This window comes from Pseudopipra pipra, chromosome 1, assembly GCF_036250125.1.
Source record: "Pseudopipra pipra isolate bDixPip1 chromosome 1, bDixPip1.hap1, whole genome shotgun sequence".
Lineage (NCBI taxonomy): Eukaryota > Metazoa > Chordata > Aves > Passeriformes > Pipridae > Pseudopipra > Pseudopipra pipra.
Genome location: NC_087549.1, coordinates 34,978,116 through 34,990,961, shown reverse-complemented (window position 1 = coordinate 34,990,961; position 12,846 = coordinate 34,978,116). Strand labels below are relative to the sequence as shown.

The window sequence follows — 12,846 nt, the reverse complement described above, 5'->3', positions numbered from 1 at the left end:
GTACACTTTTATTCCTAAAGCCTTGCATATTTCCAGTGCTAAATGCCAAACTCCTGTATTTCAGCATACGAGGATATTAACTGTTCCTAGGAAGTGTAATATTAGAACCAAACATGTTTTAAACGAACAGGCTTAGGGGCTCTGTTGTGATCCTGGTGTGTAAATTGGTGGTAGACGAGCTCTCGTATTGGTCGAAGGGAGTGGGTTGCCTTGCCTGGTGTCTTGGTTCTGGAAGGAAAGGAATAAAGTTCTAATGCAGAATATGTCTCAGTTAAAAAAAAATAAATAAATCTCAACTCATTAGTATGGGGAGCTCTTCTCAAATGAAAAACTGCTGCTGTAATTCTGCATATTCTTATTGGCTTTTAATAAATTTATAAAATGCTGATGTGATAAACTGAGAAAATTATTCGGGCTAATTAAGAAAAAACAGTGTAAGGTCAATATGACCTGGAGAGAGAAAAGAAAAACAAATCGTAAAACTTAATTGGGCCCCTATAAAGAGATAAAACAAGTTACCTCCCTTTTACCTGGTGTAGGATTTATAGTGAGAGAATTTTGTTTAGTTAGCTAGATAATAGCACCTTTCTTAAAATTTATAACTTTGTATAGATAACAAGCAAACATCTGCAGAATGTCTGACTTAACAATATATTATGGATGCTTATAGATAACATTCTTGTTAAGAAATATCTGTTGAATGTATGACCTAACAATGTGTAAGGTTTATACTCATGTACCTAACAATGTGTAATGTTTATACTTATGTATAATGAATATTCATGTAGTATCTGGAAATAAATGTAGAACAATTGTCTTCTTTGGGTGTGACAGCGCTGATCACCCAGCGCTGAATTTGCTTTTATTACATAATAAATTCTGATTGGAAATCACCTGATTGGGTTTCTATTTCTCACACTGATAAAGTCCTACGGATGTGGCCACAATTTCTGCAAATGTTGTGGGTACAAAGTAGCTACAATGTTTGCTGCTCCGATCCTCTGGCTGTCTTCTGAGCATTGTAAATACTCCATTGTGAATACCGCGGGGGTGGTGGAGAGCTCCAGATTTTACCGTATGTTTTTAGTGAAAGTTGCTCTGGCTATGTTTTTGTTTCCCTTTTTTTTCCTTGATGTCATTTTAAAATTTAAACTGAAGTCTTCAGAAAGAAGACAGCATCTATAAATTCAGAATATTATCATGTACGATGAGAAACTGATACTGATCTTGCAACTTGGTGATAAGTGTCAGAGTAAAGATGTGTTCTCTGTGCCATCCATTCTTAACTTTCCATGTTTTTGACCTTTACTATTGTCAATTTTCCATACTTAATCACAGGTCAGAAAAGACTGAGTCCAACCTTTGACCGATCACCACCTTGTCAAGTAGACCATGGCACTAAGTGGCATGTCCAGTCTTTTCTCGAACACCTCTAGGACTGGTGACTCCACCACCTCCCTGGGCAGCCCGTTCCAGTGCTTAACAACCTTTCTGTGAAGAAATTCTTCCTCATACCCAAGCTGAACCTCTACTTCATGGATAAGCAGTGAGAATCTTTCAATTACATTTAAAGGAAGAAGCCTTTAAAACCAGGGAGCTGTCTTTTTTTTTTCCTTTCTTGAATTCTGTCCCTTCCAGGTGTATTATTTAAGAGCCTATGAAGTAACCAGCACCTCTGGGCTAGGCAAGCACATGCAGCTGATGAAAAACATCATCCCTCTTTGTGTTCTCCCCACACCAGTCTATTATGCACAATTCATCCACAACTTGTTTTTACTATCAGATGGTTGCTGCACAGAGCAGCTCAGGTTGGACGTGGACTGCCGGCTGAGATTTCACTTGCCCTTCTTCCCCTGGCCTGATGCATTCCTTTACATCTCAGTGACATACAAAACTGGTTTGAATTCTCTGTGCTTCTGAAGCACAATCTGTGTTTTACACCCTCATCTTGTGCAGGGTGTAATCCTCCTGGAATCCCTCACTGTCCTCTCACACCTTCATCTTAATTATCACCCCCTTTGCCACTCCTTCACATCTCCCTGTTAATAACTCCAAGTACAAACAGCTGTCCCACTAACAAGAGGTAGTGCTAACCCACTTTTTACTACTATGGAAAGTATGTACAGTTCTTGAAAGTCAGACATTCCTCTGAGCAGATTCTTTTCTATGCAAAGCTGCCCTTTTGTACTTAATTTGTTCACGAAATGCCGTACCTTTTGTATTGCATGTAGCTCTGGCTATGTAATAATCATCTTTTAATAAACCACTTACAATTGTAAATAATATGCCTAAAATAAATATATATATTGAATGTATTCAAGATATTAAAAGTATGTTTACCATTTAAAAGAACAATCTTCTTAAAAGCTCAGAACGCTGCTGGGGTGCTGGAGAGCTCCAGATTTTACCATACTTTTTTTATGAAAGCTGGTCTGGCTAGTATTTTTGTTTTCCTAAATGTCATTTTTAAATTTAAACTGTAAAGCCCTCAGAAAGAAGACAGCATCTATAAATGCAGAATATTACTATTAGAAACTACTGGTCCTGTACAATAAGAAACTGATACAGATTTTGGAACTGAGAAAATATATAATGTTCATTGAATAATATTTAATAAAATGTTTACCTCGGCAATAACAAACCATATGAGAAGTACAGTGTTTTACAGAACAGATACATCAGATGACATATGTGCATATAGTTTCAACTTTTCTTGCCTAAATATAGAAGATATTTAAGTGAACAAGTGTGCTATGAACAAGCCAGTGCTTTGGGCTCATTTGCATCAATATGTGAACCCACTGAAAGCCATGGTATTGTGAGCAGACACATAGCTGTGCCAGGATGACAAACACACATTAAACCCCATAACATGCAGCACAATCCTATGGATGGGTACAAGCAGTGCCCAACACACAGCTGCCACATACAGCGCTGTGTGCAACACAGGTTTCATTACATTTTTACTTGAGGTGAACATGCATCCACATTTCCAGCAATAGCTACATACATGTAGGATTATCTGAAGGGTAAAGCTCTGACCTGATGGCTGTGGTCGGGGGGATTTCTGCCACCGGCTTTAAGCAGTGGAGAAGGTGCATGTGGGATTGCAACTGCTATTTCTAGACTTGCCCTTTGCCTGTCACCCAAGCTTCTTTGCTCTCTACTTGGTCAGTATCACTGCTCCTTCTCTCCTCTTTTCCTCAGCACTTGTCCCAGAGGGAACAAGGATACCTACTCTGCTGGCATCTCTGCCTTTGGGCTGCTGCTCATGTTGGTGGCTGCAGTTGCCGCCTCCAGATCCCGTCATTCAGATCCCAGCAATGTCCTCTGATAGAAATGCATCACGTTAACCTAATGAGGTATTAATTACATTTAAGAATCAATTCATTCTCCTCCACAAACAGTATTTCAGGAATTATAGTTTGTCTATAGATATTTTTTAACTTAAATATATATATAAGGTGTAATAAATAACAATTTTTTTAAAAGCAAGAAGGGAGATTAGATTTGTGAAGTTGTTGATGTTTCCCCGTGGTTTGCGCTGTCTCCTTGTGCCGAGTGAGTCAGAAACTGTCCTGTGGCTCCAATGTATAACCTGGAACGCATGGGCCACTTCTGTAAGAGAGGAGACAAGCACAGAGCTGAGATACCTGGGAGCTTTGCACTCTGACTGCAGTTCTCAGCACAGCTGATGGAATCACAGTACGAGAAAATAGGAAATTGTTGCTATCACCAGACATTTCCCATTTTGTCATTTGTTGGAAAATATTAGGAGCTTGGTAAGGAAGCCTCAGCCTGGATATTTGCTTTGGTAATTAATCTCAAGACACAGCTCCCAGCCCCGCTGTGATCCAGCAGACAGTGCTGGTCAGTCATCCTCACACAGTTTGTGTTGTGGATGTTCTGTTAGAGTAAAACAAAACATTTCCTTTTCAAGGCACCAGGGTTACTACGGGGATACACCTGCACCTGCAGGGATTGAAGCCCTGTGTGCACACCCATCTGTGCCAACTCCCACAACACTGACTACAGCACAGGGGCTGCTAAAAACTGTGTGGTAAAGGGAATTGAATGTGGTTGCTCCTTGGCAACACTGGCAGCTTCTTGTTCAGCTATTTCAGATGCGACAATTAATCTTTCCACTCACTGATTTTTGGAATCATCAATTACCCTGATGTTAAAAACTTACTCTGACATCTTAACCCCAGCAAATTATTTACTGCAAACAGTCCTGCACCTCTGGGTAAGAGAAGCTTAATACTGGAGTTACGTCTGAGGTCTTTTATTTAAAGACTAAAGCAGCAGCATATTCTGACTTGGGAAGACTGTACGATCTCATTTAGTAATTTTGTTTCAAGTATGATGTTATGGGTTTGTCATCAATGAGACATCTGAGTTTAGTCATTAATTATATTTTTTCATTTGGTGTACACACAACTGTACTTGAATATTTTACTTTTCTCACTAATTGCATTTACTGTACTTGGTATATCAATGCAGTTAAAGTCTTTATCTGTACAGGTTGTCTCATAATCTGCACTTTGGGGTTTTTGAAGCGCCTGCTAGGATTTGTTTGTGACACTTTCATCCAGTGCCAACTAAAAAAATGCACTTACCACCAGGAATAGTAGAAATATTGGTTAGGCTGATAGAATCTCAAAACTAGATGCATTTAAATGAGAGATAAATAAAATTTTAAAAAATAATTGCTTAAGTGAATCCAATATTGCTCTATTCCGGTAGCCTGGGAAATGTGCATCTGGATCATTTAACTGCTGTAGCAGCTATTTAAGAGTATTTTTCTGCCATTAGTAGTCGGCAGCTGACAAAATGTACCTGTGTCCTTTCACTCTGACTGAGGAAACTAACAGAAGCTATTTTGAACTTATTTTGAAATACATAATAATATTTTTTTACTTAAATTATAGCCATCTTCTAATTGATGTAGAGGTTTTGCTTTCTTAATGAGCCTGCTAATCATTTAAATGGCCCCAGAAGCCTGCGTTCACATCATGCTTTTTACAGCAACCAACACTGTGAACAAGGAACTCCCTGTGAATTAGGCACTTTATAGGAATTAGAGATTACTTCACAAATTTAACTTAATTAAATCATTCTGAATTCAGACTCTTAAAAAAAAAAGAAAAAAAGAAAAAAAGAAAAGAAAACACCTCAGCACTCTAAGTCATTCCCTGTGACCAGCGCCAAAGAAAATATCCCGTGGTATTTGAGCCCCATCAGTCAGTGAGCAATGCATTTGGAAACAGTTTCCAGCCCCAGGCCCTCTCCAAGAGCAGTTCCCCTTTCTCATTACTTCTGTATCACTGTGATTTTTTTGACGAAGGGAAGACTATATACCAACTAGACAAAATAAATGCTTCATAAAAGCACTTTTATGGAAGGAATTAACACATGGCTGGTAATTCTTGCCACCTTCCATACTGTGGCTACCTCGGCAGGAGAAGAAGAGCAGGCTCAGCCGTGGCTGGGGTCACTGCTGCGGGACCGTGCATCACCTCACCGCAAACACACGCTACCAGCAGAATCCAGTGGGTCTGGTGGGAGACCACCAAGGTTTCCATGTGGGGAACAAGGAGGTGCCAGTACTTCTCTGGTGCTGCCCTCTGCCTTCAATTCCAAGGGACCAAGTCCCACTAGGTTTGGACCTACATTATATTTGATATTTTGGTGCTAAGTCCCTGAAGCCGGAGGGACAAAGCTCCAAAATATTTCCATCAGGCCTCTAGCACCTAAGCACAATGGTTGGTCCAGGCAGGATTTTCATGTATTACCTCTACCAACAATACATGAGTTTGAAATCTTTAGTTTCATCTACGTATCTAAGGCCAATGTCCTTCTTCACTGACAGAAGGTGATAGCTGCTGCTCAGCTCTCCTACCTTGACAGGGTGGAGGTATCCATCCCCTCGGAGGGTGCCCAAGCCCTCTCCCGGTGACTCCTCCTCATCCTGCAGGCTGCGAGTGAGGTGCGCGATATAGGTGGTGGCCAGAAGGAGCACATCCAGCTTGGAGAGCTTGGTGTCGGGCGGCACCGAGGGGAGAGTCTTCTGCAGCTCGAGGAAGGCGTGGCGCAGGGTCTGGACCCGGCTGCGCTCCCGAGCGGCGTTGGCGGCCGCAGGTCGGCCCGGGGGTGCCCCAGCCCGCTGCCCACCCACCAAGGGAGGGCAGGAATTGCCGCCGGCAGCAGAAGGCAGCAGGGAATCGGGCTCTACGCCCGGGCTGGAGATCTCCTCGCTGCTGCCAGCTAAGTGTCCACAGTCCATTGGTGACTTCCCTGGCAGGGAGGGTCCTGCAAGCAAGAAAAGCATCTCTAAGGGCAGCTGCTACACTGCGCCGAAACTCTCTAAAAACAAAGATGATCAGAAATGCAAGCGCTGCGTGTGCCAGGAAAAGCTGGGCTGCAGCTGTGCGAGCTGCTTTTCTACTGGCTCCTCACAAATTTGATTTCACACAGGCAGAGAAACAGAAGTTAAACTCTTCAATGATTGGGATTTAATAATTTTTTTTTAAAGTATTACACTGAGCAAATTTTTTGTTACTCGTAGCCCAGAAATGGCTTTCGAGAAAAACCAACAGGCACCGCTCAGCAGCACTGACACAGTGGTTTCCGTTTACAAATTACCAAAAATTAGGCTAAATGCAATTTTTAAAACATATTCTTCGTATGGTTTGGGATGTGGGAGTATTTATATATTTTCTATTTAGCTGCAATCATTTTATCAGCAGTCTCACAGGTGATCAGTGCTTCATGGATTACATAAAGAAAAATATCATTTTCAGATGCAGCAATAAGTGGAGCCACAGAGCCACAGAGCGTGGACTCAGCTTTTGAAAGGCAAAATTTGGTCCATAATTTTAAAGGATCAGGAACTGACTTTTCCTGTCATCCCGCCCCTAATGTTACTAAAATAATTTCTGTGCTTTTTTTCATCTCCTTTTTCGAATTTCAAAAGAATCTTTTAACCTCTATTATAGCCATTGCAGGGCAAGAGAACCTTTTGAAAACAGTGACAAAAAACTTATTTTGAGCAAAGCTGAAAATAATGTCCACAAGGTCTTTTCCCAGCTTTCAGAAAAGCTGGGCAGTCAGTTCTGCCTCTAATACAACTCACAATCTTTTAATTAATTCAGTTCCTCGATCAATATTCCCCAAAGTGTAGCACTTCTTAGCTGGAATAATACCTGATCCTGTTGTCCTCAGTCAAGCAGCCCTCCTGGTAGTCCCAGATTTCAGCTTTCAGGTGTTTCTGTGACAGTCTGTCTGGACAAGGGCAAAGACAAGTTATTAAACCTTTAAATTTCATAAAAAACCTATGTAATATTAAAATTTTAAATAAAATTGATGCAGTCACATAAGTGACTGAAGATCTAAATTTACAAGAATTGGGTCTTGATTTTGCAAAGCATTTCAAGCACACTCTGAAGTCAAAGATTTCTAGCAAAAACAAGGAAAGGTTTCTAAACAATCTTTTTTGCAATACTTTGATGGTATTTATAAGATATTATTATTGTTATTATTTCTGGTGTTCTATTGTGATTAATTTGATGTTAATCTGGTTCACAGTTTTATCATGTCATGGTCTCTTCAATATCAGTACAGGTTAGACTGAAATTATTTGTGAAATATTCTGTGCACATTGTAGCTGTAAACCAAAGAGACAAAATGTCACTCTTCTTTTTTCTTGTAGTATTTATGATTGATATAAAATAAAGCTCACATTAAGACCACATGAGCTTGTCTAGAGCAAGGTCTGAAAAATGGTCCTAGCCTCTAGCTTAAAATAAAAAAAAAATCCTATGTGCTTTTTTCTTGGTGTTTTCTCATTGTGTCAGGCACAGTCAGATCTGGATGCATTTTAGTTTAAAAAAAAATTATCATTGCAGAGATGACATCAAGACAATCATTAAGACAATCATGAAAACTGGCAGAAGTTTATGTTTGTCAGCAGGACTTTTCATTTGCCATACTATCTAATTCCCACTGATACAAGGAAGTCTTCCCTGATTACTGGAGAAGTCCAGAATATCCAAGGACATGGACAGACTGAGTTAGTAAAAATACCTGCTCCTCTGATGAAATACATGACTAAGGCTGGTTTACACACAGTTTTGATTTCGCCGTGCTGGTGTCTAACCAGATTTAGAACTGGAATACTACAAAGTAATGCACGTACCTAAAAGCCTCATCTCTTTGGGTGCCCCTTGGAGTAGGAGTTTCTGTTTTAGGAGATTCACATCTACATCAGATGAAATCCTAGGCCTATATTAAAAAAATGTAAAAGGCTTCATCTGTGGAAATCAGAGATTTCACTCTGAATTAAATTTCTCCACTGTCAGACTTCTCATCAAGTACAAACAGCAAATGGTCTGTGAAAATCTGCTACGCAGAAACACAGGATCTGCTGTAGGTATGTGGATATGTGTAGCCAAACCACGGTGATTCCTGCACTAGGGTCTCCTCTGTTGCACGCTGGGACTGGGCAGCATCACTCTTCTCCCCGGTGTGATCAGGACACACACTCTGGGTGCTGTGCTCACCACAAACCCAGGAGTCACCAAAACCTCATGATCCAAAAAATGCTGCTGAAAACTAAAGTAAATAAAACGCCTCTGGGCAACAGTCATCTTCCCTTCAGAATTTTACAAGAAAGAGGGTAATTTTTGCAAACATCCACTTGCCGCCTGATTTACAGAGAGAACTGGGGCTGTGAAAGTAAGTTAAAGTATTTGTATTGTTTCTAAAGCATTTCTAGTGCAGTATTTCTAATGCGGGCAGACGCATTTGTGTTTTAACATGACATTACAAAGACATAATTGGTTTAAAATCTTTTACCAAAACAACCGGCACGACACTTATTTTAGTCTTACATTCCATGTGAACGAAACGGCAATGAAGGCAACCTGCCCACACAGACAAGGAAAAGATGGAAAACGCCAGAGCAGAGCACATCGGCTGAAAAGAAACGGGTGGAAACCTCAGTTAAACTTTTCCGTTGTTCCTTGGGGGGGGGATGTGAATATAGCGAATCTGAATTATTTTGCATCGGTTTTAAAATGACCTTGCCCTCTGCATAACTCTGGTAACAGGCAAGGAAAATCCTTTCTCTGGTGCAGGGAAATAGGAACTTGCCTGTCGATGTGCGAGGGTAGCACCGGCGCTCACCGAGGAGCTCGCGGTGACCCTCGCCGGCCGCCCAGGGGTGCGGGACGCGGCGGCTGCTGCGTCCCCGTCCCGCACCCCGCCGGGCGAACCCGGCTCCCCGCGACCTGGCAGGACCTCGCAGTGCCCGGCCCGGGGATGAACTTACCGTTCCCGTCCAGTGCGGAGCGGGACAACCCGGCGCAGCCCGTTCCGCTCCGTTCCTTCTCCTCTCCCGTCCCGTCCCGTCGCGTCGCGCCCCGTCCGGCCCCGCGGCGCCGCTTATAAGCCGTCGCGGCGGTGGATGCGGCGGGGCTGGGTCGCACCTGGCCGCCGGGCTCCCCCCGCCAGCCCGGGCGGCAGCGACCGCCCCTTCCCGGGCGGGTGGGTCATCAATCACGGAGCTGTCGGGGGGCGGCAGCGCCCCACGCTCCCCTCGCTCCCCTCCCTCCGCCGGCCCGGCCCCGGGTCCGTGCGGGTCCCGCCGCCGCTCGCCCCGTCCGCGCTGTTTTTCTTAGGATAAAGTAACGGTTTTGCTGGAGGAGAGAAATTTAATCTCTGGGCTGGGAGCGCGGGCGATGCCCTGTTAAAAGCAAGTCCTTCCTCCCCGCTCTGCCGCCTCTTCTCCGGCTCGCTGAGGTTCCCGGGGCCGAGAGGGTTCCCCCGGGTGAGACGCGCGGAGGGAGCGAGGTCGTGGCTGCCCAGGCACCGCTCGGGGGCCCGACCCACACGCGTGGGTCCAGCGCGGGATGGAAACATGAACGGGATGAGGCGAGCCCGGGCAGGCAGAGAGGGGGATTTAACAGGGAACGGGGAGCGAATAAAAATCAGTAACGCTAATGAGAAGGGACAGTCAAAATAAATACCGGGATATAGAATTAGCTCAGAATAACATTTGGAACGAAGCCCGATTGTGCGATAACGGAGACACAATAAATCAAGCCTCGGGAGCAGTGGAAAAACAAAGTCTGAGCGATTCGTTACCGGGTTTGCAGCCAAGAAAATTAAGGACTTAAGCTTCAGCGATAATTGGAAGTCCCGGTAAGGGACAAGCCCGGTGAGGACCCGGCGGGGGCAGCCGCGCAGGGGGAGCCGGACACGCGCCCTCAACCCCGGCCCCGGCCCGGCAGTGTCCGGAGAGCTCCCGCCGCAGCCGCCGGGCAGTGCCAGCAAAACGCTCCAGCCCGACTGTTCCACCATCGCCGCGCTGAGGGGTACGAGCAGGGGCTGCCCGCGGGTGGGACCCCTGCCTTGCCTGGCGCCCACCGCCCCGCCCAGGCCCTGCCAGCCTTTGTGCTCTCGGGCTGGTACCCACAGCACCGCGGAGCCGCGTCCGCCGGGCGGAGGAGGCTGTCCGGGGAGGGATGCTGTCGGGCTTTTCTAAAGGTTCTGAATTTAACTAAATTCTAAATTAAACGGAACTAAAACTGAAACTGTGTGTCAACGTTTACCTTTGCCTGACGCTGGCAGCCTGGGGGGGGGGAGGTCCCTTCATCCATCACGGGCTACTCTTTCAAAAGCTACTCTGTCGGTATGTGCAAGAGCACGATGATGGACTTCACCTGCACCACAGACCATTCTTTGGCCTCCCGGGGCCCAAAAGAGTGAAGGCTGGGGTTCCCTGGGTGACAAGGAGGCATCTCCAAGCAGCTGTGCTGAGCCACGGTTTGGCCTCGAGGTGTCCAACACTGCCTCCAGCCCAAGTGAGAATTGCTGAATCCTCTCTGCAGCCAGACATAGAATCCTCTATGCTCAGCCAGCCTCTGGGGCTCAAAGCAAGCTTGAACACGTCCTTAAAGTTATACTCAAATATCCTCCTCACTGTGGTGTGATGTGAGAGAACTGACCCCAGACTCCCTGGGGAGCAGGGAAACTTGCCTTCCAGCCCCAGTTCCACTGGGGCTCCTCTGTCATTCTATAAGCGTCGAACATGCACTGACTGGGTCCAGCACACAAGTCTGGGGTACCCCAGACCCATCCCCCAGGGAGGTGTCCTCAGTTTGCCTGCCCAAGTGCCTCCCCAAAGAGGTGTCCTCACTAGGCTATGGGACACTTAGCCGTGTCACTGACAGAGAACTTAACAGCAGGTGTCCCAACTGCCCAGGACTTTCCAGCCACCCTAAATTAGCAGATCTCTAGTGCTGTGCTCTTCTTCTCTGCTCTGATGTAATTGATGACACAATATTATGGTTTTTTTTGGCTTTCCCACTGTACACACACTGTCTCAGTGCAGGAAATCCAATGGAAGGAGCTGGAAGAAAAGTGGTGATGGAATTCCCATTACCATCTTTTTGACAGTGCCAAAAACAGCTTGCTGCAGAGTGCACTTAGGGAAGTGGCATGGTGAGATTTGTGGTCAGAGTTCGGAGACACCACCCTGGCTGCTAACCCTGTTACCATAAAAGAAGTGCTTTAGATATATTTAAAAAAACCCCAAGGACATATAAAGGTAGAAATAGTTGTTCTTTGGTCCATGAAGATTTTCGCCAACCAGACGACTCCACCATTATAACCACAAAGACATCCAGTGATCTTCTTCTATCAACACACTATTTAAGTCTAAAACTGTAACAAGCTGCTGCAGCTGTTTCTTCTTCTTTTTTCCCAAATGACTGAGAATTACTTTCCTGCCTTACCTTCAAAAGTACATTTCAAATCTGAGAAATGCCAGAGCCACAAAAGAGCCAGATTTTCAGCGTGATTTAGGTAAGAAAAATTTCTACCAGAGACAGAGTGATATTTTTCCAGGTACACTCTGCTCCCTTCATGTCAAATTATTCTCTGGTTTTATAGCTACAATTCAGCATGAACATTTAGGGTATTTCTTTCCAATTTGTTCATTTTATCTCATTCCCATAACTGTATAAGGGTTTCTCAAGTGTATTTGCCTACTGGTTATTGGTGTCTAATGGATTAGTAGAAATGTCACTTGTCCAAATAAAACCATTCCTGCACAAAGCCACACATGGACTGTATCTGGTCAGGTCCCACAGATTCCAGCTCTAGCCCAGGAGCAAATAAAAGGCAGGACACAGCCACAGAAGAATAAAAATATGTTGAAATTCAGAACTTCTGCTTCTTGGGGAAATCTCGATGTTTATAATGGGAATGCATTCCAAAGCCAAACAAGTATTTTGAACATTTCCAATTATATCCTTTTCCCTTTTGTTTCAAATACCATGTTGATATTTGAATTGTAGAATATGGTGTATTGTAGAACCATAGCATATTCTGCAGTTATGTTTAGTACATTACATCACAGTGTAGCAATAAACTTTTTATTGTATTTTCTCAGTAATAATTACTTTCAAAATACATCTAAAATACATATCAGAAGGACTCCATTCTATTGTATGGGTGTGTACATAAGTGTTAGAGCATAGTATCAAGGGATTTTTTTTAAAGATTTAGAGTTACTGAGATCCCACCATAATTCCATTTCAGACCCACACATATTTAAGGAAATACTTCTAAACTATTCCCTTGTACATGTTCAGTCTGGAAGGGTTTCTGTAAAAGCTGTTCTCACTCTAAGAAAAGAGAAAGGAAAACCAGGGTAAAGAGAACCCCCATAGGTCTGGCCCTCCATTTTCCCTTTGGTAGCAGCCATGTGAGAAGCACAGTATTGTAGTTGGTGTGAGTGAGCAGTGAGAGCTGAGCAGGCTTTACTGGAGCTAGAGAAGT

At 44.0% G+C, this 12,846-nt stretch overlaps 1 protein-coding gene across 2 annotated transcripts; it reads right to left on the bottom strand.

Annotated features, from left to right (window-relative positions):
* Positions 1 to 2,590: 2,590 nt before the first annotated feature.
* On the bottom strand, positions 2,591 to 9,871 carry TCF24 (transcription factor 24). Of its 2 annotated transcripts, none has more exons than XM_064651443.1 (4): positions 9,332 to 9,871; positions 7,206 to 7,284; positions 5,903 to 6,312; positions 2,591 to 3,618 (listed from the first exon to the last, which is right to left on the bottom strand). In XM_064651443.1, the coding sequence occupies exons 3-4, from the start codon at positions 6,284 to 6,286 to the stop codon at positions 3,505 to 3,507; spliced, it is 498 nt and encodes a 165-aa protein (XP_064507513.1). In that variant the 5' UTR covers positions 6,287 to 6,312; positions 7,206 to 7,284; positions 9,332 to 9,871; the 3' UTR covers positions 2,591 to 3,504. The 2 variants fall into 2 exon arrangements, with proteins under 2 accessions (XP_064507513.1, XP_064507525.1); XM_064651455.1 differs by having other exon boundaries at positions 7,206 to 7,280.
* Between the last annotated feature and the right edge of the window lie 2,975 nt (positions 9,872 to 12,846).